Source organism: Ahaetulla prasina, chromosome 1 (genome assembly GCF_028640845.1).
Source record: "Ahaetulla prasina isolate Xishuangbanna chromosome 1, ASM2864084v1, whole genome shotgun sequence".
NCBI classification, from domain to species: Eukaryota; Metazoa; Chordata; class Lepidosauria; order Squamata; family Colubridae; genus Ahaetulla; species Ahaetulla prasina.
Genome location: NC_080539.1, coordinates 88,934,207 through 88,962,111, shown reverse-complemented (window position 1 = coordinate 88,962,111; position 27,905 = coordinate 88,934,207). Strand labels below are relative to the sequence as shown.

Genomic DNA, 27,905 nt, shown 5'->3' with positions numbered 1-27,905 from the left:
ATTTCCAGTCCTTCTCGCTAATTCCCCACCCCCCACTGTTCATGGAAAATCTATCAGTACTGTTCAAATCATAGCCAACTTAGCATATCAGAGTTATAGTCTGCATATTCAGTACCATGAGTTAAAACTAGATTGTAACACAGAAAATTAATCTTTATATTTTTATTGTCCATATATCAAACAACTGTCACTGAGAAAACTTCAACTTTATTGAAAGGACAGCCCTACAAGCAAAAAAAAAAAGAGAGAGAGAGAGAACATGCCCCGGAAACAAAAAGATAATGTTAACAATGCAAGAGGTCAAATTTAGTAATGGTTATCGGCTTACCCATATTTCATGCCATTCGTTTTTCATTAGGGTTACGTGTGGACACAAATAACTCGTTGCTGCTGCAATATTTGGAGTTACTAACTCAAATTAAATTGAAGCAAAAGGTTCTGAAGGACAAAAGTTACTTTTAAAGCGAACTAACGATGGGGAATTTCCTTTAGTAAGAGGGACATTTTTTTAAAAAAGAAGAAAGTATATAGCCTTTGAGGGCCTCTATGGCTGGTGCTATCAGAATATAATTGAAATAAGCAAAGCCCAATTTTTCATCTTTTGGTGAAGGGTAGATTTAATGGGCTTTTACTCCTTCACGGGAAAAGCAGGGATAGAATTGAAGGCTCTTTGGGGAACAGACTGAAACCCTTAACCTCCTCAGATCACTACAGTTTTGGCCATGCTCATTCTGGAAAAGTGGAGGGCCTCTAAGGATTGAAAAAGTAAGATGGAACATATATGGCTATAGGCCATACCAGTGAACTAAGGAACTTTGTTTTTCTTTCAATACCCTTTTCCCAATAATGCCACTAACATTATTAATGCAATAGTTCTCTGCATCTTTTGAAAGTTTAGCTTGTATGCTAATTCCAATTATATATTCTATATATACATTTCCATAAATCAAGATTGCTCATAATAAATCTAACGAACACTAACCCACACAAATGCAATTGAATAGATAATTAGAAACATCTACTGCAAGAATATGTACCACATTATGAGACGTCAATTACACAGTCAACAGTCAGGTGAAAAGCATTAAGGACAGCGAAGGAGGAGGAGGAATTCTTAACGCTGAACGTTGTGTTTTCTTTCTTATTGCCTCCATTGAAAAATGTTGAAAAGTCTCAGTAAAGTTCATGGTTTTGATCTGTCAGTCATTTTATTTCTTAAAGAGAAATATTTATACTTTTCAAGTATTTATGACAATGGCGAACATATATGAGCAATCATTAAACCAAATAGGATGGCAGAATCGTAGTCAGAACCATAACTAGCAATCATTCTATTTCTAAGGTAGAATGCAACAAAAATTCTACAGTGGCCTTCTTCATTTAGTGTCCTCTTGGCAGGTAGAGATCTCAAAATTCAATCTGCTGGCCATCTTCCTACTTGCTCTTGGTTGTATGTGAATAGCATGGTTTAATGTAGTTCTCACACCATCCATTTTTCCATAGGAACATTTGTGTCTTACAAATTAAGTCAAAGATGGAAGGATGGCTGAGAAAATAATCCAAGTGTGTTTTGAACAATATCTTCTCCAAGAGGTTGCAAGAAGTCTCTCACTAATTGCCACAAATACCTACAAATAAGAGCAATACAGTAAGGGAAAGGCATACTTATAACTAATGCTTATTATTGGAAGGAATTGACAGTTATCTTCCCCAATTGGTTCCTCTTCTGATGTGTTATATTGCCTGTGTTATCATAATTCCAAGCAATATGGCTACCTCAGGAAAGAATCGCTCTGGCATAGTTAGCGATTCCATTATTCCCATTACTTTATATCCATATATCTGAAAAATATCACCCACTGTCTTTTCTCTTCAAAATGATTTAACGCTAATTAAGTCATGACAGATATTCTAATGAAGATGGCATATTACAGAAATAATGAACAATACTTGTTTTGATGGTTAGCCAGTATTTTTATTTACTGCAGATTCCTGTTTGGCAAGGCCACAAAGACCTTTATTTCTAGTAGACATCTTCCTGCAGTGAAAACTATTCTAAACTGTTCAAGGGAAGATACAGGTGTTTAGTAATAGTCTGTGTATGTGGATTCTGTACAAGCCTTGGCCCTTTCCTTAGCTGTCACTAATCTTTTCTTAAATCCAAATTAAGCTTGGTAATCTTGAGTTTGAAAAAAGTGGGGTTGACACTTGACAGGCAGCAAATTGGGAAGGGGGAATCAACACATGGGAAAAGTATAGAAAAAATGTTCGTTTCATTGTGAATACATTCACTCTCTTTCACTTGCTTTTCCCATGTGGACTTTGCCGTTTAAAATGTTATAATATTTCATTATTTTATTCAATTGTCTTTCATTTTTATGCCGATTTCTCACGCGCCATGTCGAACGATCTTGAATAACAGAGTTGGAAGGGACCTTGTAGGTCATCTAATCCAAACCCCTGCTCAAGCAGGAAACCCTATTACATTTCTGACAAGTGACTGCCCAGTCTCTTCTTGAAAGCCTCCAGTGATGAAGCACCCACAACTTCTGAAGGCAAGCTGTTCCATTGGTTGACTGTTCTCGCTGTCAGAAAATTTGTCCTTATTTCTAGGTTGAATCTCTCCTTAATCCGTTTACATCCATTGTTCCTTGTCTGGTCTTCAGGTGCTTTACAAAATAGGTTGTCCCACTCCTCTCTCTGTGACAGCCCCTCAAATATTGGAATACTGCTCTCCTATCACCACTGGTCCTTCTTTTCACTAGACTAGCCATGCCCAGTTCCTGCAACTGTTCTTCCTATCTTTTAACCATATGTTTCATAAGATTGATCCAGAAAGTAAAATTTAAAAAAATCCAATATAGTCCATATTAAAAAATAAATATATTAAAGACACTTTGGGGAAAAAAACCACCATAAAACCACTGAGTATTTCAGAACTCAGAAGGAATGGGCCTTATATTGTGTCCTCCAGTCAGTAAAAATCATAACAGCACTTAAGAAGCTGTAGCTTTTGGGACAGATGCACTGTTAATATCTTCCCTGCTGGTCATTAATATCATTCAAAGACACTGAAGAACAGCCAGGGCTAACGGATAAGGCAATTCTGACTACATACAACAGGACAATGACCTATAGTTCTGCTTCTAAGATGGATGCAGACTCTCCCTTCTCCTTGGTTTTCAGAGTCACTCACCTGTTAGTGTAGAGCAGGGGTCTCCAACCTTGGCAACTTTAAGACTTGTGGACTTCAACTCCCATAATTCCTCAGCCAGCAAAGTTGACAAGGTTAGAGACCCCTGGTGTAGAGCAGTGTTTCTCAACCTCAACAACTTTGAAATGTGTGGACTTCAACTCCTCTGCCAGCATGTTAGCTAGGGGATACTGGGAGTTGGAAGCCCACAGGTCTGAAAGTTGCTGAGAAATACCAGTGAAGTTTCACAAATACTTCACATGCTTCCGAAACAATTATCACAATATAAGGGGAACAAAATTTGAGAGCAGTCTCATGTATGAGCTATCTTGTGCAAATATTCTCACCTCATCATATTATTTAAAACAATGCAAATTTGCACTTTACTGAGAGCAAACCAGAACATCATCTTAGGAGTTCAGTGCATTTTTTTTTGAAACCTTTAATAAGGGCATTTCTTTAATTGTCTCAGGGCTAATTACTTTTAATTATTAACAGGCTCTACAAGACTAATTAAACTGGTGTTCCATTATCTGTAACTAAATGACTTGGTTATTACTTTTAATAATTTTTGGATAGCGATATTTCTGAAGTTTTAAAATAACATGGCGTATCTTTAGCAAGCAAAGTAGGTTGGTTTTTGTGTTTTTTGCATTCCCGTCATAATTATTTTCATTCTTCCTGCAGGAATGCAGGCTGACCTTATCCTCTTAAGCTTCCTTTTGCTTTTATAATATGTATGTCTCTTTTCATGGTATAATGGACAATAGCAGGTGTTTTTCTTCACCCTGGAAAATCCTTCCATTGGCTGAGCAATAATAACTACTAATGGGAATTTGTCAATAATTATTCTTGTATTAATTAGTAATTACCAATGGGAATTAGTTCATGTTCAAAGCACTGTTGGTGATATATGATCATTCATCATCAGAGCTTCCCATCGTTTATCAAAAACTGTCATAGAACTATTGCTGAACAACTCATAAGCATGAATATTAACGCCATATAAAAACTTTCAAAAAGATATTACCGTGTTTCCCACAAAATAAGACCCTGTCTTATATATATATATTTTTTGAACCCTGAAATAAGAGCTTGGCCTTATTGCCATGCACTCAAAAGCCCGATTGGGCTTATTATCACGGGATGCCTTATTTTGGAGGAAACAGGGTAGTACGCATGATTTTTTTCATAATCAAATTTAGTTTTCATAGCACTAAGTGGTGAGATCATTACACAGCCCTGCATTGAGTATACATAGCAATGCGCTTATTCAGAATGTAAGTAACACCCACTACCACCCTTCTAGGCACATCTGCTTAACAAAAAATCCATTGAGTAATGAAATGTGTATAACAGGGGAAGACAATCTTCTGCCCTCCGGATGTTTTATACTACATAACCTTGATTTCTTGCCTGGAGCCAGGAGCCAGTGAGGCACTTACTTCTGTAAATTAGTACTAATTTTTAAATTATATTGTGGAAAAGAACCGGTGATAGGTGTGTGTGATTGTGTGTGTGTAAAATTAAATTAAAAATGTTTTGGAAGTAGTAATTTTCATATGGAAAGACCTTCATTCCATTTCTGATGAGCACAACCTCTTGTTTCAGCAGAGATAAAGAAAATGACCTGATGATCTGTGCGGGACTTTTTTCCACTGTTTGTACTACATTACATGGATCCAGTTGTTAGCCCTGGAAATAGGGGTAAATGCCAAGGATGGCCAATAAATTCCAGTACAATTTAAACCCTATCTGGCTTCTATAAAAACCTTCAGACTTACCCTTGGCTTGCTTCATTTAACTTCTGCCTTCTTAGTGCTGCTCTGATACTATATTCAGCATCCTATCACACAAAACAGTTCAAGATCCAATTATTACATTTTGCATTACAAAGCTATAAATGCATCATTATTTATTATCTCAGGCATCTTTAGTCATGCCTAAGAGGTGCCATTCTTAGTACCCTTCAGACTCCTTGCAACAGCCATTGGAAACAATATAATATGCACTGTTAATGCAGAGCAGGAAGGTAGCACAAAGCAGATCTGCTTATCCCCAGATCTTATACCTAGGATGCCCATGATAATAACCTGAAGGGCAGAATAAACATATTCTTGAATTTTAGTTCTTACGTTTTAATTTTTATATACTGTTTTTATATTTATGAAAAATAAATAAATGTTGGTGACAGCCCATATTTTATTCTCAAACTATTAGAAAAAAGAAAGCCTGTTTGGTTTTGTGGTTAAGGCACCAGGATAGAAACTGGCAGATTGTGAGTTCTTATCCTGGTTTAGCCATGCAAACTGGGTGACTTTGGGCCACTCCTTCTCAATTTAACCCCTCTCAGATAGAAATGTAAAAAAAAAATTAAGCGTGGACTGAACCACTCTTTTTCCTTCACTGCATACCAATTTATTTCCACCATGTCAGAGCAAATTTAGTAATGTGCAAAGAGGAAGCTTGGGAACAATTTATTTCAGAGGACTTGTCTCCAACTCCAATTCCTTTCCCCTCCCTGCCCCATCATCTCATCAAGCCAGTTTTGATCCTGTCTCACACTCATCTGGAATCTAGGCATGTTCAAAGTGGGCTCCACATTTCCTAAAAGACATGAGTAGCAAAGACGGTATATAACAATCACAGTCTTCAGGATTCAAAGACTGATATTGTTGTGAGCATCCATGAACAGGGTTAAAGGTAAAGGTAAAGGTTCCCCTCACACATACGTGCTAGTCCTTGCCGACTCTAGGGGGGCGGTGCTCATCTCGGTTTCAAAGCCGAAGAGCCAGCACTGTCCAAAGACGTCTCCATGGTCATGTGGCCAGCATTACTCAACGCCAAAGGTGCACGGAACACTGTTACCTTCCCACCAAAGGTGGTCCCTATTTTTTCTACTTGCATTTTTACGTGCTTTCGAACTGCTACGTTGGCAGAAGCTTTTTTTTTTTTTTTTACTTTTTAAAGCATTTTTTACTACTGGTTTGGGACAACTGGCCCGAACCGGTAGCATTTCACCCCTGGTCTGTGTCCTTCTTTGCTTGTTTAAATGAACAGAGTTACCAGATATTTAAACAAGCAAAGAAGGACACAGACCAGGGATGAAATGATACCGGTTCAGGCCAGTTCTCCCAAACCGATAGTAAAAAATGCTTTAAAAAGTAAAAATAAAAATGTTCCGACAATCGCGTGGCACAGCTGATTGTTGCACAGCTGATTGTCGAAACTTTTTTTTTTTACTTTTTAAGCATTTTTTTACTACCAGTTCCAGCAAACAGATGAGCAGTTTCATACTATACTTCCACTATTCCATTACTCTGATGCCAAGTTCAAAGGTCAAGTCCAAAGCACTGCTCTGTAAACTTACCCTTATTTGTATTTTTAGAAACTTGTTTGAGGCCTCAAGTTTGCTTGCTTCTGCCTGCAAAAGCCATGAACACAGGATTGCTGAATTATCGCACTATATCTGTTCATCAGTAAATGATTATCAATCTTTTATCAAATATAGTTTAATATTATATTAGAGTCTAAGAATAAAAATAACAACGCTATTGTCTTCAATAAGGGAGCACTTTGGTAGAGTGGTTAAGGCACCAGAAATTGGATGACGTGGGCTCTCGTTCCATCTTACGCTCACCTTAGCTTGTGCTTTTAAAAAAACGAACATCTGAGACTGTTTTCTAAGGAGTCAGAGATTTTGTGAAGTTATCTACGGTTCCCTAGTTTAGATGCTTGTTTACAACAATTACCTTTGGACTTTTTGTTAGCTATATCTAAACCTTCATTTCCATGTGAGAGAAGACTTTGCTTGTTTGTTTGTTTGCTTGCTTATCACATTTATATGTCTGCCTATCTCATGATAAGTGAGATGGGCTCACGATAAAATAACTAATATATAAAAAATCATTATTAAAAACATAAAAGTCATTAAAATACAAAAACCAAAAGGGACAAAATATTAACCACAATAGTGGACCCATCTTAAATCATCAATCTCCTGGGACTCCTACGCCAGATGACATACTCTGCACTTGGGGGACATACAGGGATATACTAGGGGTGAAATGCTACCAGTTCGGGCAGTTCGCCTGAACTGGTAGTAAAAAAAAATGCTTTTAAAAGTTAAAAAAAAGTTCCAAAGATCACATGGCACAGCTGATCATCGGAACTTTTTAAAAACTTTTTTAAGCATTTTTTTTTACTACCAGTTCAGGCGAACTGCCCGAACTGGTAGCATTGGGCCGGGATAGCTCAGGCAATAGAGAAGCCTGTTATTAGAACACAGAGCCTGCAATTACTGCAGGTTCGAGCCCGGCCCAAGGTTGACTCAGCCTTCCACCCTTTATAAGGTAGGTAAAATGAGGACCCAGATTGTTGGGGGGGCAATAAGTTGACTTTGTAAAAAAATATACAAATAGAATGAGACTATTGCCTTATACATTGTAAGCCGCCCTGAGTCTTCGGAGAAGGGCGGGGTATAAATGTAAACAAAAAAAAAAAAAAGGATCCAACAATCAGCTGTCACAGTCAGCTGTGCCGCTCGATGGTTGGAACTTATTTTTTTTACTTTTTAAAGCATTTTTTTACTACCTATTGCCCGAACCGGTATTTTTGTGTAAAGTGTGATAGTTTGTTTTGAGTACTCTGTGACTCTGTGAGGTTCCTGCTTGTTGCAGGGGCCAATTTGTGTGAAGTCCAGCTGTTTTTACATTGTGTGTGAGTCAGTTGTGTAGCTTTTGTGTTATTTTTGTGTAAAGTGTGATAGCTGGTTTTCTCTGTCACATGATCACCAAGCCATGCCCACTAAGCCATGCCCACAGAACCAGTAGGGAAATTTTTTGAATTTCACCACTGGGATATACCTAACCTCACCTGAAGGAACCTTTGTGGATTTTCTATTGATCTACAGGAGAAAATGCATTATGAAAAGATGACAATGGCCTGCTTCTGCATAAAGATTATATAAATAATGCTCTCCTCTTACAGTCATGTACACATATATACAATCCAGTATATACACAAGGGGATCATAACGGTACAGAGTTGTATTTAGGGTACCAAATCCAAACCCTTACTCAATGCAGAAAATCAAATCAAATTACGTTAAAAATATAAAACCAATATAATAGCAATAGCACTTAGATTTATATACCTCTTTATAGTGCTTTACAGCCCTCTCTAAGTGGTTTACAGAGTCAGCCTGTTGCCCCCAACAAGTTAGGTCCTCAAAATAATTAAATTAGTAAATCCAGATCTAATTTTTCAATTTAAATGCAAATACTAAAGCAATAAGCTAAAATCAGTTGAATGCTATTCTTTATAATTAAGTCCCAATTCCTGGAAGAATTCAGATTTTCACCTCTTTTAGGAGACCCTAAGTGAAAGGAAAACAATTCCAAAGAAGAGTAGCTATATAGAATAGTCTCAGGAAATTACACTCCCTGGATTAAACTGTAGTTTAACTAAACATAGCAATCTGTTTCTGAAGAAAAACTGATTTACAAACTGGGTGGCTTAGTGTGAAAGAAGGCCTTGTTTATGTATGTTTCTGCAAATCATAATTCGTTACTTCTAAGACTGAGCTATGTGGCTAGGTAAGAATGGAACCACACCTAAAGAAAGGGAGAATGAGGAATGGTGGAATGTGTGAATTTCAGACTTAACCCGGGCAGGCTTTTCTTGTAAATAGAAACCATGGTTTATTGTTAGATCTAAAAGAGACAATAGCATGAGGAGTCCTAGGTGCTCTCTGCGCCTGGCTGTTTGTTTTGCAGACATTTAATTACCCAAACTAGGTTACACAGAGAGCACCAGGGATCCTCATTTCAACCCTCAGCTACAAATAATCTCCTTTATCAGTAGATGGTAGTTTCAAAGCCCTGAAGCATCCTATTTCGAATCACCGAACTTAAACTTCATGCCTTACCTCTAATTCTTTCACAGTCTTTTGTTTGATATTTATAATGCCACTGAAAGTCATTGTGTTTTTAATTTCTTTCTCAATGGCTTGAATTTCCTCCCATTTCATAATGATTTGGCACCTCAGAGATGTCAGCAGCTCAGCACTGGCCACAGAAGTGGTTTCTAGGGCTGATTTATCACCTTCTTCCTTTTCTGTGGGGTGCAAAGAAAGGACAAGAACTTTGACTGAAGGGTTTCTCTTGAGACATGACACGAAAGGACCTGCTGACAAGGGCAGTCAATGAGATACACTTCTAGGGGAGGACAAGACAAGTCTCTCATTTGACCATTCTCCTTGAAGGTCTACAAGGCATACAATATATATGTCAGCGGATTCTCATTCCGTGCAATCTTATTACTTACCTCTTGCTCCTTTGTCAGTCTGGCTCACCCAAAGTTCAATTTCCAATTTATTTCTAAGTCTAAAATAGAAAAAAATAAAAAAGGAGAGAGAAACCTCTTATTAAATCCAAGCAAGTTGCATGATTTTTCCACCCAGTGAAGAAGGGGAAGAGCTGACTGTAGGAAATACCATTACTAAGTTTGCTAACAATGCAAGAATTGGCTCAGTTTTGCATGCAGTTACTCTCCCCTTTTTTTTTCTGGGAAGAAGGGTATCCTTCCAAAGAAAAAAGTAGGCTTGAATTACATGTCCATGTAATATGTCTATAGTCCATAGATTGGGTCCAGAGGCACTCTTAGAAAATAAATATGTTCAAATATAGCAGCCACACACTGAATTTTAAAAGAATTAAGATAATATATATTTTAAACTACTGAGTATATCAGGGAGTTTGGTAGACAATAAAGGATGGAGTCATAGATAGATTGGCATCCATGGCACCATGCTGAGAAGCACATGTTTATGTCATGATACTCTTGGCTGCCTGGCAAATACTATGTGCAAGATATAATGTGCAAGAAGAAGGAAGGAAGGAAGGAAGGAAGGAAGGAAGGAAGGAAGGAAGGAAGGAAGGAAGGAAGGAAGGAAGGAAGGAAGGAAGGGCATACAGTCCATATCTTCAAAAACCCAAATACAAATGACAATGGCAAACTGTCATTATCTGCTTAGAAAAAGGTCTATTTAAAGTATGCACTTTAAGCATAAGTTGGTTCAAATATATATCTGGCAAAGGAATGAATATAAATCTAAAAGCATGATTTAATTGGTTAATATGAAAGAATGAATGAGGTGATGAGAGGTTCTGAATGAGGGGCAGATCTTTTTGATGGGAGGTTGTTTTTTTATATATAGAATCAAATGTGCATCTTGGGAAATGAACGATGTGGGAAAAGATGCTGCACTGGACATACAAAAGAGACCAGTTGACATATCAACAATTAAAAGTGATATACAATAACAAACCAAGAGAGTGGCCTGGATAATTTTCCTTTTTTAGGTTTACAAAAGAAGCTTGTTAAAGTTCTGATTAATTTTGTAAAAAGAGACAAAGAAAAAAAATCAAATTCTAGGCCATTATTTGAACGGACCTAAAGATCAAGATGTAAAATAAAAGGAAGGAATATAAAATTGGTTTGTCTGATCAAGGGTAAAATAAATGTATTGTTATCTTTTGTAACCCTTAATGGACTTCTGCTGACCAGAGCTGAACAATGAAGCTTTAAGGATTTGTTTAGATAAGAGATAGGATATGGGAAGAAGAGACCATTTGTAGTATTTTAAGAAACAGTGATAAGTTACTAATACTGTTTTTACGTTGCAAAAAAGAGGGAAGTTACTTCTTTAATTATTTTTCTTTTTCTTTATTATATTCTTATATGTCCTCTCTTTTTTCTCCTTTCTTTCTGGGTCCTCATTTTACCAACTTCATCCTACTGATCTTGGAACGATAGAAAGCTGAGTTAGGATTGAACCCAGACTGTGGGCAGAGTTAGCTTGCAATGTTACATTCTAACCACAGTGTCACCAGGGCTCCTACTGCACAACTACAATTCTGCTCACAGGCTATTTAAATCCCATGCATTTCATAGCTGGAAAGCAATAAAGTTTATTTATTTCTAAGAAGATTGTTACACGCGAGTAACTGGTAGCGAATCGCTTAGAACAAGAAGTTAGGCACATTTTCTTGGCTGCAAAAATAATATTGTGCAATATATAAAGATCTTTAGAAGAATCTATTTTGAAAAATCCATTTCAAAATTCTAGCTGCTCATTTACCAGATGCCATATAAATATTGCACATTTACACAACTCACTCTTCATTTTTTGCTAAAGCCAGTTTGCTTTTCTGCACAAGGTCCTGTATTGTCTGTCTGTTCTCTTCTATTTCATGAGTCATCACCATTCTTTTCTTCATGCCTTTGACTTGCTCTTGCAAGGTCTATGTTGTTACCAAAAAAAATAAAAAATGAAACCAAATGAAACTTTTAAATCATAAAGAAAACTAATACCTGTAGCAAAGCCAATGTATGCATTTTTTCTTAATTGGACATCTTACAAATCCACCTTTCCTACCAAGAATTAAGATCTAGTTTACAACCAAGTTGGGGAATCCACAGATTAACGTTATAGATAATGCTGATGTCCAGTCCTTTCAGCGTGTAAATCGATAAGGAAGAATCCTGGGATTTGCCACTCAAAGGCATCTTTTTTACTACTTCCCCAACTTTCTTTTCATTTTGATGGAAGAATGTAAATCATCAATATTAGGTACAATGCTTATATAAAGCTATCATGTAAAAATATAACAAAAACATATTCCAAAATATGCCAGTTAACATGCTTCCCTTAACACTCAGACAAAAGTTCTGATCATTTGTCATGAAAAACAATAATATTGTCTACATTATATTTTCACACAGATAGAGTAGGTTCTCATTCGTTAGAAACTTCCTTAGAAACTATACAGCACAATCTTAATCCCGGCAAACCTCTTTAATTCATACGGCTGTGAATTATTGTCATTCCCAATCTGAAGGCTTCTCAAACAGTCTCTCAGGAGAGTGTTTACAAACACCCACCTTAACTCCTTGGAATGCTGCCAGAGAACTAATTGCCACATGCAGGGCAAGGCCAAACTTAGCACAGAGTCAAACAGAGCTTTTCCAAAGCTTTTACTGACCAGATTATCTAATTGCTTTCTGCAAAAGCTCATGTCCCGTTCGTTTTTCTTTTATGTCTTGGAGGGGCCAATCATCTCGACACCCAAGTCAACCCTGTTCTCTTAATTGTTCCTGTCTTCTGGCAGCTCTGTGCATGTGCACACTGGGAACAGGCTCCCATTGTTCTTCTGCCTCGCTGATGTCAGACTCCGGAGACTCCAGAGGCAGCAAAGAACTACCAGATGGCCTTGGCCCCCTCTCTGACTCTGACTCAGAGCCCTCGACTAAGCCTTCTCCAGACTCCAGGACTGGCCCATGTTCTTCCCCCAACCTCCTCACTGTCCAAATCTGCTGCCAGTTCTGCTGGCTGCTGGCAGGCCACAACAACTAGTTACAAACACAGAACAACTTGAAATACAACACAGCAAGATATAGAGTAAATTGAAAGAAGAAGCAGATGAGAGGACTGTTCTTTAGGCAGTGAGGAGGAAGGCTTTTAGGGATTCTCCACTTAGTAAATTTCCAGAAAGAAGTCCAACAATTAGCCTGTTGTGTTATATTTGCATGAAGGTGTCCCTCTAAAGAGAGCAGTCCAGAAAAACTGATTCCCTTGCTAATGATAGTTTAAATTTCTGCAAACTGTTCAGCCCCTTCAGTTGGACACTGCAAGGCAAATGTACTACTAAACAGAATCTATTAGACATAGAAAGATCAAAGATGAAAATAAAATAAGAAATACTTGGGTGATATGGTCTCGGAAGCTAGGGACGTCTAGAACATGATTTGTGACAATAGGTCATCCATTACATACAACCTCAAAACAATAAAAGCTAATTCTTTTACAACAAAAGAGTTCTGGCAGTAGGCATTAATTTACATCCAAAGAAAATAGTATTACTCTGTATTGCATTGAAGGCAAAGAATCCAGCAGAATCACCATGTAAAGCTCATATTCATTCTGTAGAAAAGAGCCAAAAAAAGATTAGTTGGGAAGAGTTTGCCAGACAGTTAAATAAAATCCAAGTTTAGTGCAAGACACCCTGGAATCAAACTGTGATTAAATTATCACCATTCTAAAATAATTTTGCCCACTGAATTAGTTAAATATTGTACATTTCTTCCTTTAAATTAACTGATGATAAATTAATTGACTGGAACTTTGTGCATGTTTTAAAGAAGTAACTACTACTGTATAAATTCCTTTAAGTATTTACAGGATGTTTGCTTCGTTTTTGTGGTTATTTGTGTATTATCAAGCAAAATTGTTTGACAGAAACTGCTGAAATTCTGGTACTATTTAAGCATGATACATTTAGGGATAAAATCTCAACTGTTTAGACACAGTTCCTTCCAGACTGCAAATACATGCCAAAATCTGTATGAGCAAATTACATTCCAACAGTATTTCAAAAGATCTATGGTGGAAATACATACATTCACACCTCTTCCATCAGCTGTCTAATACATTCCAAGCTACAAATCAGACTCTAAATACATCAAGAAGCTATGAAAACATTATCCTTTCTCCTTCTTTTCTTCACATTGAAGAGCATCTAATTTCACTCCTGACATTGCAGGCTTTCCTCCCCCCATATCAGGGTTCCAAGTAATACATTCATAGCAAACAGACATCTGAGGCAGGTAGATTCCTGAAAGAATAGTTTTATTTGGATATATCATATTAGCACAGTTCTGGGTGAAATCAATTCTGAAGGTTCCCGCAGTTTTCACCTAATTAAAAGTAAAAGTTTTTCCCCTTTCCCAAACAATGTTCCAATCAAGGTGCCATCTGGTTGCCTGTTAACTTCACTCTTACTCCTCCTCCTCCTCCTCCTCCTCCTCCCTCCTCCCTCCCTCCTTCCCTCCATCCCTCCCTCTCTCTTCCTCTCTCTCTCTCTCCCTCTCTCTCTCTCTCTCCACCTGCGGAAATGTCTTTGTGTCAGCCTCCACTCCAATCTTCATATACTTTTGAATGATTATATCAGTAGATAGAATGTGAAATGTTTATTTCTGTATTATAAAACTATTAAGGAAATGAGATGTATCATACCACCGTACAGGGTAAGGGAAAGGAGCCTATTAAGAGTGTCGGCTGACATAACAGTGGGGGAGGGATGATTAACGACTGAGTGTTATCAGCGCGGGGTTTTCTAACAGACACTGCATTCCTAAGATGACTGACATCTAGAGACCTGTGGAAGAAGATTACCACGAGGGGCCGAGAAGGAGCTGGCATTGGACCAGACCAGCCTGACCTCCTGGAGGAGGAGGGACAATTGGGGGGATATGATATGTTAGCCATATTTTGTCTCAGATCCAACTTAGCTTGGCTGCTATCAAGACTTAAAAAGTAAAAGTACTTGTCTTTATTCCAAATGAAGTCAAGGTGAATTCTTTCCTAATTATAGTCGGAGGTAGCCCGACATTAAGTTGGATCTCATCATCATGTCTACCAACCAGGATTGCAATCGCAATACCGGGGGGGGGAGAAAACCCAAATGTGATGGAAGGCCAGCTGCCGGCTGAGCTGGGGGAGGCGTCCGGAGGAATTTCTGCTGACACTTTTAACCCTGAGCTGGAAGATTGCAGAGCTCGGTGGGCAGAGCAATTAAAGCTGGAAGAGGAAGGGTGGAAACCAAGCACCGAAGAGCTTCCCTCTGGAGTAACTAAAAGAAAAAAGAAAAAAGAAAAAGAAAGACTTTCGGAAGCAGAACAAGAGATAAGGGACAAACTCCAGTTGGAGGAAGCCTTGCGTCTTTTCCGTGAAGTGAAAGTAAGGCAAGCAGCTCGCCAAAGGTATGAATCCCCTATTCGGTCCTCCAGGTGGGAGGGAGAAGAGGAGGAAGATAATACAAAGGGGCCAGCTAGAGGTGATTCCCAGGGCGGTGAGATTTCTGAAGAGCCAGAGCCGGGAACCCTCTCCCCAGAGGAAGCTGAATTGGATGGGGGCCGCGCGCCACCTGCTGACCAAGCAAGGCTGCGCAGGGGAAGGAAAAAGCCAAAAATTCCCCCCATATCAGAGAAATTTGATGGAAATGCGAAGGAGTTGGGACTGTTCCTGGCGAAAGTGAATGACCACATGATAGACTGGGGGGAAGATTATTGGTCACAGGCAGCACAAGTGAGAGCTGTGACCCACAATTTGACCGGAAGAGCAGCTGCGTGGTATGTGTCGTTATATACCAACCACTCCCCCTTACTGCAAAACTACGAGCATTTTATGACTGCACTGAGGAGGAGGTTTGAGGACCCCCTGGCAGAGCAAAAGGCCAAAGGTCGAATGAAAACCATCAGGCAAGGGAGGAGACCGGTGGCTGATTATAACCAGGAGTTCAGTGATTTAGTTCCCTTGATGAGAGGGTGGTCGGAGGTGACCCTTGTGGACATTTTCAAAGATGGTCTGAATGGAGATCTCTACGAACTGTGTCGAGCACGAGCCTCTCCAACTACGCTGTATGGCTGGTACACCCTGGCAGCAGAGATGGAAATCGAGCTAGTGAAGGACCGTGGCAGAAGACAGCGCACTGGAGGGCCATTCCTTGGCCGTTCTCCAGAAGGCACCTATAGGGACGTCCCTAGATTGGAGGGAGGAAGACCACGTTCGTCTGCGTGCTACAGATGTGGAAAAGAAGGCCACCGAGCAGCCGACTGTAGGGTTAAGTTGATACCAAGCGCGACCTCTGGTGGTGAAAAGGAACCAGTGAAACCAGCGGCTAAGGCGCGTAAACCGGCAAAAGTGGGGGAGGGCGTTGCCAAGAAGGGCACGCCCATCAAGGAGGATGGCGAAGCGTCGACCGATACTGACGACAGCAAAACCACATCAGAGTCCGATGAAGACCTTCTGGTGAGTTGGGCACGGGGCCCCTTGGACATTCCAGTCAATCTACATGTACCCTCTTCGGGTAATAAGGGGGAACTGCTAGCACTACTCGATTCTGGATGCACTAGATGTATGGTCAGTCCCGAACTAGTAGAAAAAATGGAACTAAGATTGAGAACCCTAAGTAGGCCCATAGCGTTTGCCCAGTTGGATGGCTCTGTGGCAGGGGGAGGACCCGCCCATTTCGTAACAGAACCCATAGAAATGATAATAGGAGACCACCGCGAAATTCTGAACTTCATAGTAGCCCCAGGAATGGACCAACCCCTGTTGCTAGGCCTGTCATGGTTGCGGAAATGGAACCCCCATATTAACTGGAGAACGGGAGTCCTACGTTTCCGTTCCAAAACATTAAAAGGGAAAAAGGGGGAACCCAAGAAGGGATCTACTGTGGCCATGCACCAGGATACGTTGGGGGCAATGATCGAACGGATAGACGGGGAGGAGAGAATACCCAAGGAATACTGGGACTTGCGAGAAGTCTTTAGTGAGAAAGCATCAGACGTACTTCCTCCCCATAGGCCTATTGACTGTGCCATAGACATCCTTCCGGGGGTAAAGCTTCCAAAACCAAAAGCTTATCCCATGACCCAAAAGGAATTGGGGAGCTACGAAATTCATAGACAAAACCTAGAGCGGGGTTTATCCAACCGGCTAGACCTCGCGTGGCTGCGCCAGTGATGTTCGGGAAAAGAAAGATGGCTCCTTTCGTCTTATAGTTGACTATAGGAACCTAAACGCCGTGTGCGCCGAAAACATATACCCCATGCCACTCATGAAAGATATGTTAGCACATTTAGCGAAGGGAAAATTCTTCACCAAACTGGACCTGCGAGAAGCCTACTACAGAGTTCGTATAAAAGAGGGGGATGAATGGAAAACCGCTTTCAACTGTCCACTAGGATGTTTCCAGTTTCGAGTACTGCCCTTTGGACTGCAGGGGGCGCCCGCAGTTTTTATGCAACTAATAAATGAAATACTCCATCAGCATTTGTTCAAAGGAGTTCTTGTCTACCTTGACGACATACTTATCTATACAGAAACAATGGAAGAACATATTAAACTAGTAAGAGCTGTTCTCAAAAAGTTATTATCTGCAGAACTATATTGCAAGCTATCCAAATGTGATTTCCATCAAACCAAAATAGACTACTTAGGGTATCGCATTTCAGCTGATGGGTTAGAAATGGATCCAGAAAAAGTGAAAGCTGTCTTGGAATGGGCCCCCCCACGCACACGCAAGCAACTCCAAAGTTTTTTAGGATTCGCAAATTTCTATCGTCAATTCATCCCCTCCTTTGCTCAAATTGCTTTACCAATCACCAACCTCTTGAAAACTAAAGGAGACACGAAACCCAAACCATCATTACCTCTCGAATGGACAATGGAATGTCAGGCAGCATTTGAAAAATTGAAACGACTCTTTGCCGCCGAACCTATTTTAAAGCACCCTGACATGGATGTTCCTTTTGTAATACAAGCTGATGCAAGTGATGTAGCAGTCGGAGCCGTTTTGCTCCAAAACAATACTGATGGTAAACTACAACCCTGTGCTTTCACTTCTCGAAAATTGACTGAAACTGAAAGACGATGGGCTATTTGGGAAAAGGAAGCATTTGCAGTTCATTGGGCTCTACGGACATGGAGACAATTCTTAGAGGGTTCAAATCATCCTTTTGAAGTTTGGACTGATCACAAAAATCTAGAAGCTCTAAAGACTCCTAGAAAACTTTCACCTAAACAAGCCCGCTGGGCTCAATATTTTAACCGCTTTAATTTCACTTTACATTACATTCCTGGGGGGAAAAACTTCTTAGCGGATGCTCTCTCACGTTTGCCCCAATACAATTGCACTCGCCCGAGGTGGTTCAACCAATACTTCCCGTGCAACAGTTGGCAGCCCCAGCAATAACTAGAAGCCACTCCAAAGCTGACCCTCACTCCCAGATGAACTGACCAAGTCGTTTAAAGAAGCTTTAAACACCGATGACTGGTACTTAGCGCATTCCATGAATGCACACTCCGTGATGGACTAGCTTGGATTGGAACAAAACTATATGTTCCTCTATCACTCAGAGTAACCATCCTACAACGATGCCATGATGCCAAAATGGCAGGACATTTTGGATTTGTGAAAACTTTGCATCTTCTTAAAAGACAATTTTGGTGGCCAAGTCTTAAAAAAGACATTCATGCATATGTAGCAAGTTATCCTATTTGCATCATCCAAAAGGCCTCCGGGAAAACCTCCTGGACTACTTCAAACGGTAGCCAGACCAGGAACCCCATGGAAAGAAATATCCATGGATTTCATAGTGGAATTACCTGAAAGTTCAGGCAATACTGTTATATGGGTTGTGACTGGCCTTTTCTCCAAACAAGTCCAGTTTATTCCTTGTTCAGAGATACCCTCCTCAAAGACTCTAGCAAAGTTGTTTGTACAACACATTTATAGACTCCACGGAGTTCCTGATCGCATCATTTCAGATCGAGGAGTTCAATTCACTTCTCAATTTTGGAAAGAATTTTACGACTCATTGGCTCCGCCAAGGATTAAGCTCCTCCCATCATCCCCAAACTAATGGAAGCTGTGAACGTCAACTCTGTACTAGAACAATATCTACGATGTTATGTTAACTACCAGCAAGACAATTGGGCAGATCTCTTACCTTTTGCTGAAGTTGCCTACAACAACTCAATTCATAGTAGCACGGATTTACTCCTTTAAAATAGCTTCAGGTCAAGATTTTGTTCCTATCTCGAACTCCCAAAGGAAGAAACTACTGTTTCCTCTTTGTCAGAATGGATAGATCAAATACAAAGCACATGGAAAATGACTCAAGGCAATCGACGACGCTCACCGTGCGCATAAAAACAAGCAGATAAAAAGGTCCCTGAGAACAAATATCAAGTGGGCGATAAGGTTTATCTTTCCACCAAATATCTTCAAACCACTCAGAAATCTAAGAAACTTGGACCCAAATATGTGGGACCTTTCCCATAGTAAAATCATCAACCCGTGACGGTACAACTAGATTTACCAAAAACACTTAGGAGAATTCACCCCGTTTTCCATGTGAGCTTGCTGAAACCTGAACACACGTCTACTTTCCGTCCTAACCGTACACCCCCTCCTATACCAATTCTCATAGAGGGCGAACAACACTTTGAAATAAAAGAAATTTTAGATTCAAGAAAACATAGAAATAAAATTCAATATCTTATTGCTTGGAAACACTTCCCGTTATCCCAAGCTGAATGGGTGAACAAAGAAGATGTTCGTGCATCGGAAAAGATAGCACAATTCTATAAAAAATATCCTGACAAACCCTAACTTCTCTTTTTTCTTTCTAGGACTGACGTCCTTGTTGCAGGAGGGCCGAATGTCAGCCTCCACTCCAATCTTCATATACTTTTGAATGATTATATCAGTAGATAGAATGTGAAATGTTTATTTCTGTATTATAAAACTATTAAGGAAATGAGATGTATCATACCACCGTACAGGGTAAGGGAAAGGAGCCTATTAAGAGTGTCGGCTGACATAACAGTGGGGGAGGGATGATTAACGACTGAATGTTATCAGCGCGGGGTTTTCTAACAGACACTGCATTCCTAAGATGACTGACATCTAGAGACCTGTGGAAGAAGATTACCACGAGGGGCCGAGAAGGAGCTGGCATTGGACCAGACCAGCCTGACCTCCTGGAGGAGGAGGGACAATTGGGGGGATATGATATGTTAGCCATATTTTGTCTCAGATCCAACTTAGCTTGGCTGCTATCAAGACTGTAAAAAGTAAAAGTACTTGTCTTTATTCCAAATGAAGTCAAGGTGAATTCTTTCCTAATTATAGTCGGAGGTAGCCCGACACTTTGGTTCTGGGAGAAAGTATTTTGTTTTGGCTACAAAACCCCAGTTATCTCTATTCCCCCACCCCCATCCCTCAGTTCCAGTGTAGCAACACCGAAGCTTCAAAGTGGCTTTGGAGAGGCCAGCTTCAGGGTTGACAAATCCATCCATCCATCCATCCATCCATCCATCCATCCATCCATCCATCCATCCATCCATCTATCTATCTATCTATCTATCTATCTATCTATCTATCTATCTATCTATCTATCTATCTATCTATACATCTATACATCTATACATCTATACATCTATACATCTATCTATCTACACATCTATCTATCTATACATCTATCTATCTATCTATCTATCTATCCATCCATCTATCTATCCATCTATCTATCTACTCATATTCTCCTGATTTCTCATCCAGTGCCTAACTAGACCCAATTAGGCCTTTTATAGAACATTTTATATTTTTAGAAAAATTGTTGAATATTGTTTTATAGAATATTTTATTAATCTTTGCAATGAGTTGGCTGAGTTACATAACATTTTAAAATCCTAGGCAAAATACCTACTTTCACTTCCTTCAATATGTCACCAAATATCAAAGAACTATTACAGATATCTTCAAACACTTGACCAATAGCCTGTAATCGGTAGAAATGTGGACGTTTGCAGTCACAGATATTCTGAAGTGCCTGAAAGACAATCCATTTAGAAGGTTACTTTAGTTGTTTTGGCTTGATTTCTACATGCAGTCTATGAAACAAGTCAAAAGATTATTATGACCAATACATATAAAATTTCTTCTTCAGCTGGAATTTCACTCCTTACAATTTCTGAATTCTCTACCTTTTTTTTTACTATCCATAGGAAGTCACTGGGAGAGTCCTAGAGAGTCCTACCTGGATTTGAAATCACTTTCTAACTTTTTTTATCCTTCTTGGAAGCTCAGAGCTGAAGATTGCAAGAACTTTTGCCTAACTGCACATTGTAAAATGTGATAGACATGGGAGGCAGTTTCGACTTCTAAGATCTGCAACCTCCTGGCAACATACCCATCAAGTACAATTAGGGATTTCCTTAATTTGGAAGGGAGGATCATTTAAGACCAGCAGGGATACAGCAGGAACAATTTCCATCTATGTTTGAACGTAGACATAATTTATCTTTAATATGAGTCCAATTCTAAAATCTTTAACAGAAAGCACTGAAGGCCAATAAGAATGTTTTTGAGCCATCATCACTCCTGACTGATGCTGAAAATTACAGTTCATGCCTCTGGACTGAACCCAACGCAGAAATAAAACCACTGGCATAAAGTGTGGTTTATCTGTGACTTTTCACATGTCAGTGCACAAACATTACAATTCTGTTGGACCCACTGACTTACCTGAGCCAACTTTTTTTCATGGCGCTCTGTTGATTTGCTCCCAATGAAATCATTCTCCAGCAAATCCTGCTTGGCAACGTACTCCTTCTGAACTTGCATGAACTTGTTATATTGGTCTTTTTTAGTCACACCAGCCAGATAGGAAGGTAAGAACCGGTATTCGTCTTTAAACTCCTTTGTGACACAAAGCCTGCTGCTCTTGAGTCGTCTGTATTTCAACAATCTCATTTCTGGAATGTCCAGCTCTTCTCGTATAAGCTGCTTTGGAAATGCGCCGGCTTCATCTTCAGGTTTCTCAGGCGCCTCCTTCTTTTGTAGTTTGAAAGCAGCGGTATTGAGTGACACGCTTACTGGTGTTCTAAAGCTGGCCGGGTGGACTGCGGACTGATAACCCAATGGGGAAGCAGATTTGGCACGGATGGGCACTGGAGGAACATGTTTGCTGCTGCTAACTTTTTCCAGCATTTCATGGGGTCCTCCAAGGGCATCCTCTTTGGCAGACGGTAAGGTGGGTTTTTTGGAACTCTTCCAATAGTTGTATTTTGCAGATTTAGGGGGCTTGAAGAGCTTATTATGGTTTAGGTGGCCTGACACATAGAGCCGAATCTCAGATTTGTGAGACTTTTCCACATCATCTAAAAGCTCTGTCAGATGGGATTTTTGCTTCCTTTCTGCCATATGAAATGTTAGACTCTGTACACACAAAGAAAATCATCAACAAGCCCCAAAAGGAAAAACGCATTTCAACATCTTTCACCCAGACTATTTGACTGTAATGTGCATCACATACTTTACCTTGATGGGTAAAGTATGTGATGCATATACTTTACCTATCAAGGCTAACTATCTATTTGTTTCTGTAGGGCAATCTATACATAGGGATAAATAGATGTTCCCTGGGCAACAAATGCTAATTTTTATTTCCCAAGCTTCATCTTCTTTCAGGAAGAGGGCTTTGTCAAACTTACTAATCCATTTTACATCGTGGTGCAATGGAAAAGAGAAAGCTAAGTGCAAAAGGTGAGGCAGATTTTATGAACAACACACAATATGTGCCACAATATACTTGCACCTGGGAACAGTATTCAGTGAATTTTGGCTGAAGCAAAGGTGCATATTTTGCTTTCATTGTTACCATTTGTGTAACTATGGTTGATGGCTGCATTTGGAGAATTGTTTAAGTACTTAGCATTCTAGTCCTGCCTTAGATATGAAATCAGTTGGGTGAGTTGGGCCAATCACTCTCTCTCTCAGCTCTTGGAAAAAAGCAAAGGCAAACCACTTCTGAAATCTTGCCAAGAAAGCTGTAGGGACTTGACCAGAAAGCCACCAAGAATCAACAGTAACTCAAAACAAACAAACAAACAAAACAAAAACCAATAAGAAAAATTATTGAGTTAGGTATTTTAGATCAGAGGTCTCCAACCGTGGCAACTTTAAGACTTGCGGGCTTCAACTCCCAGAATTTCTCAGCCACCAAAGCTGAAAGTTGAAGTCCACAAGTTTTAAAGTTGCCAAGGTTGGAGGCCCCTGTTTTAAAGGATCTATAGATCTATATTCCCAAATGCATCTTTAAAAATGGAGCAGGATTAGTCTTCACTCCAAAAAGATCATTTGACAAACCAAAAACAGATGTATGTAAATCCATCAGATTTTCAGAGCCAATTTAAAACAGTTTAACTTGCAATTTTTACAACTAATTTTCCATTGGAGAAAATAAAGGAAATCATTAAACTACTATAATGTATGTGTGTGTGTGTGTATTAGTTTAATAATTTCCTTTATACACACATACATATACTACTTAAGATATACTATATATCCTAACCATTTACTATATTTTGTGGTAGCAGAGTGTAAATATAGTAAATATATTTACTATAAAATATAGTAAATATAAATATAAATATTTATAAATATAAATAGTAACCATTTACTATATTTTGTGGTAGCAGAATAGAATAGAATAGAATTCTATTCTATTCTATTCTATTCTATTCTATTCTATTCTATTCTATTCTATTCTATTCTAACCATTTACTATATTTTGTGGTAGCACAGTGAGAAAAGTCATCACTGATTATTAGCATAGGTTAACTAGTCTCTTCCTAGTCTATGAAAAGGGCTATAAATTTGAAGGAATTCTCAACAGCTGATAATCATTCATTCTTTATGTCTATAATAGTTTAAGAGATACAAAAGAAATGCAGCTGTTAGCAAGCAGAATATTTTATTTTCAGGACACAGAAAGGAAACAATATGGAGGCTGTAGAATACATTTGGCCTCAAAGGTTCGTGGGTGAGATCAAAGTGACAAAGAGATCTCTTCGGGGGGTATGTAGCTGAACTTTTCAGGCCCTTTTTAATTGGGATGGTTAATTTCCAATTAAAGTTTATTAGTCCTAGGGGTTCTTCTAAAAAGGGGTGTAGATCCATCACAGTAGCAAAATATATTTCCACCCCTCACCTCATTTTCCCATACTCTGAATGAACATGTGTGATTTCACATGTCTTTTCTTGTCTTGCCATTATGCAGGTATATGGAAGACAGAGCAACACTGCCTTCTGAAAAAGCTCTCCTCAAGTTTTGAAACATTTTTAAACACTGTGCAGTTGAAAAACAAACATTTTTATCCTTAAATTTGAGAGGACAACTTTTGCGGGCAAAATAAGGGATAAATATTCTTCATCTTAAGAAGAAGAATAGTATCAGTAGACTAGTGGGAATATCACATTATGTAGTGGTAAAGAATCAAGTTTAGTTGAAAATCATTTTAGAGTTACTCCAAGGTAATGTCAGTGGCCAATAAAATTGACAAAAAATAAATAATAATTACACATCATAATAAAATTATATATGGATTCAAATGTCCATTTGAGGAGATATAATTGTATCCTTAGAAAACATTTTCCATTCATGGCAGGCATTTTAAGTTCCCTTCTTACAAAAAAATTAACATGATCTAATTTTTCAAAACTAACAACCCACTGCCACTACCAATACCATTATTCTATTGCACGAGCCTTCTATAAGATAATCAAATTCACTTTGCCAGCATGAATAAATCCTTGCTGTTTGGGGAATGTGTTTCTAAATGTTGTCTTTTTTTAATTAATTAACGGACTTAATTTTATATTCTCGTTTTGCAAAAGGCAATGCAGTCATTACTTCCAATGTATGGGGGAGCCCCTGGCCATGCTACATACAGGCCCTCAGCAAGTTGGAAAATACATGTTCTATATCTTCATTATACGTTGCCCCTGTCCGGTGACCAATGCCATTTTGTTGATATTTAATCTGGCATGCAGCTTGCTGCGCTTATTTTATTTTATTTTATTTTTTATTTTATTTGCATTTATATCCCGCCCTTCTCCGAAGACTCAGGGCGGCTTACACTATGTCAAGCAATAGTCTTCATCCATTTGTATATTATATACAAAGTCAACTTATCGCCCCCAACAATCTGGGTCCTCCTTATAAAATTTCAACTGGATTCAGATGGCAGCAAAATTGAATGAAGGAATAAAGGAATGAATGAATCAATCAATCAATCAATCAATATATCTGAGCACCAGGTATAACAGACATACAGGTTGGTCCTTAACTTACAACCATTCGTTCAGTGACCGAAGTTACAACAGCACTGAAAAAAAGTGACTTATGACTGGTTTTCACATTTACGATTGTTGCAGCATCCACCAGGGAGGGACACATGATCAAAATTCAGACACTTGACAACTGGCATGTATTTATGGCAACTGCACTGTCCCACATCATGTGCTCACCATTATGATCTTCCCTACCAGCTTCCAGCAAGCAAAGCCAATGGGGAAAGCCAGATTCACTTAACAACTGCAGTTATTTGTTAACAATTGGGCATAAAGGTCATAAAATGGGGCACAACACAATTGCCTTGCTTAACAGTGGAAATTTTGGGCTTAGTTGTGGTCAAGGAGTACCTATAATCAGTAGGGGAATGCTGCACTTTTGATTACTTCCTAAGAAGACTTACTTACTACTTAGCATCAGAGGTGGGTTTCAGCAGGTTCTGACCAGTTCTGGAGAACCGATAGCGGAAATTTTGAGTAGTTCAGAGAACCGGTAGTAAAAATTCTGACTGGCCCCGCCCCCACCTATTCTCTACCTCCCAAGTCCCAGCTGATTGGGAGGAAATGGGGATTTTACAGTATCCTTCCCCTGCCATGCCCACCAAACCACACCCACAGAACCGGTAGTAAAAAAAATTGAAACCCACCACTGCTTAGCATGTAACATGCCGCCTGATGATTTGGCCGATACTTTCAGAACTAATACATTCCTTCCCACTCAGTTTAGCACCTCTTCTCTTGTGACTTGATTTGTATAGTTAGGTCCTCCATGATCCAAAAGAGACCTTTCAGATTCTTAGCTGTAAATAGACTTAAGTAACTCAGGCTTTCCTATCACTGTCTTGTTTTCCTAAATAAAGTTTATCTTTGTTCTTGTAATTCTCTGAGCTTGTGTCTCCATAAAGATATCTTCAATTTTGACTAGATGACTATGCCACCAGACTTTCGAGAGTATGGGTTTTTCCCCCCAAACAAAGACACTTGAAGATTTCTTGGAATAATAGAATTTTTGAGTAATTTTGAAGAATAAATTCAAGAGCTCCTTTGAAACCTGTAGTCAGAATTTCAAGTCCCTTTATCATCTACAAACATATCTGGAAATCAAGAAAAAAATATTCTGCAGAGACTTGCCAATGGGCTCAGCTCAAATCTTCAGGGGGAGAGGTGGTGTATATTCATAAGCATTTATATATATATATATTTTGTTTACATTTATATCCCGCCCTTCTCCGAAGACTCAGGGCGGCTTACAGTGTATAAGGCTAATAAGAAATATTATTTCTTGATATTAAGCAACTAAATGAACCAACAGAAATGCTTTTTTTTTTTATGTAAATGTTGATGTGGACTTTTGAGTGGCATAAAGCACTGCATTCCAAAAGTGAACAGGACCAGGATTTAAATTAATTTGAGTTCAGTTAATATGATAATCTGATTATTCTGTATTTAGCTTTGCTTTCCTGTTCTGTCACATTAAATTACTGTTCACAGCAATTTCTGAAAGCTCTCTGGGATTCATACTCAAGACTTTGGAGCAGGTAATGCATGTGATTCTGAAATCACAGATTATATAGTTTTATGATAAATCCTTCTAAGAGCCTACTATTCTGCTTGCTGCAATTCTCTAGGCAATAAAATTTAAAAATACTCACTTGGAGTAACCAGAATCCTTCAGTTGCTGCTAAGTCAACGTGTAGGTTGTAAGCAGAAGAATTGACTTCACTGAATGAGGTCAGCTATGACCTGAAACAACTAGACAGCTTGACAAGAAGCAGCCATCTGAAAATGTCCCTGCTGGTTTTAATATTTATGTCATATTCAAATTATCTCCCATCATCACACTGGTTGAAGATAATGGGATTTGGATGCCATGGCTTTGTGGAATGCTACAGGCTTCCTAAATACATGTGTGTGTGTGTGTGTGTGTGTGTATACACACTAAATGACAATTTACAGTATTGAGAGGTGGTGGGCTTGCTTTGTTTGTGTGAGAGTGTAGAAATAAGGTTAAATAAGGTTAAAAATAAGTCACATGCCTCATCAAGCTTTGACTCAATATAGCTTACTTTTCCTAAACATGATTTCCAAAATAAAGCAGTATGATTTAAAAGAGTCATTTCCAGAATCTAGGAAACCTCGCTCCACGGTTACTATTAATTTAAGCCGTTAGAGACAGAACAGCTTCATATACTAGAAATATTATGTCTGCTTTGAAAATATTAAATATTTTGTAAGCATTTACCTCACCTCCAAATGAGCCAGCTGAAAAGACAGCTTTGGAACAATCTGAGGCAGAATTTATATTATGAATCCCTTCATTGGGACATTTTCATGTATTGTATAAACTATACGTACTGCTATGACAGTCTCAAGGAATTTTTTGTTTGGATTATTGCTTTTCACATTATAAGTAGCAGAAATCATCACTGATCTAGGCAGCTAGTTAAAATCTCAAAAATAACACAGATAAAGCAATGTAAAGACAGATGGGGCAACCCCATTATGAATGGGAACGACAGAGCCTTAACACAACCATCATATCAATTATTTCTTTATCAACATTTAGAAAACGGTAAATATGAAAACACGTTAATATGTTATTTAATTTCTCTGTTTTATATAAATTCCAGAGCTGCTGGAAAACCAAAACTGAATTTGGTTTTCATCCATTACAATTCAGTTCAAAAAAAAACCAAATTCAATTCTTGCTAACAGTTTGTTTCTAGGAAGCAATAAAATCAACAGTTCTGTTTTGTAGCTTCAGCTTTCATGCATTGATCCTACTGGTCCATTCCCTCCCCTCAAGATAATCTACAGAAACTACGTAAATTAACACTGAGATTCATTTAAACTGAGCCCTAACTTACATTTCACAAGCTCCATAAAGCCTCAGGCATATCTGCTGTTAGCTTGGTATGTAGGCAAGGAAACCAGTCAAACATTCC

The 27,905-nt window shown here is 38.8% G+C and overlaps 1 protein-coding gene across 2 annotated transcripts; it reads right to left on the bottom strand.

Annotated features, from left to right (window-relative positions):
• Positions 1-182: 182 nt before the first annotated feature.
• C1H6orf118 (chromosome 1 C6orf118 homolog) lies at positions 183-27,905 on the bottom strand. 2 transcript variants are annotated; one of them, XM_058168032.1, is made up of 10 exons: positions 27,828-27,905; positions 21,352-22,044; positions 20,534-20,656; positions 13,119-13,178; positions 11,375-11,499; positions 9,521-9,579; positions 9,123-9,310; positions 6,564-6,617; positions 4,978-5,039; positions 183-1,628 (listed from the first exon to the last, which is right to left on the bottom strand). In XM_058168032.1, the coding sequence occupies exons 2-10, from the start codon at positions 22,027-22,029 to the stop codon at positions 1,529-1,531; spliced, it is 1,449 nt and encodes a 482-aa protein (XP_058024015.1). In that variant the 5' UTR covers positions 22,030-22,044; positions 27,828-27,905; the 3' UTR covers positions 183-1,528. The 2 variants fall into 2 exon arrangements, with proteins under 2 accessions (XP_058024015.1, XP_058024009.1); XM_058168026.1 differs by lacking the exon at positions 27,828-27,905 and having other exon boundaries at positions 21,352-22,260.

Bases quoted from the DNA above. Each gene is read 5' to 3' on its own strand.
- C1H6orf118 (XM_058168032.1), bottom strand. From the start codon at position 22,029: ATGGCAGAAAGGAAGCAAAAATCCCATCTGACAGAGCTTTTAGATGAT. The intron at 11,500-13,118 runs GTAATACTATTT...GTAACAACATAG, and splicing joins TGCCTTCAATGCAATACAGA to ACCTTGCAAGAGCAAGTCAA. The intron at 9,580-11,374 runs GTGAGTTGTGTA...TTTCTATTTTAG, and splicing joins GCTTTAGCAAAAAATGAAGA to ACTTAGAAATAAATTGGAAA.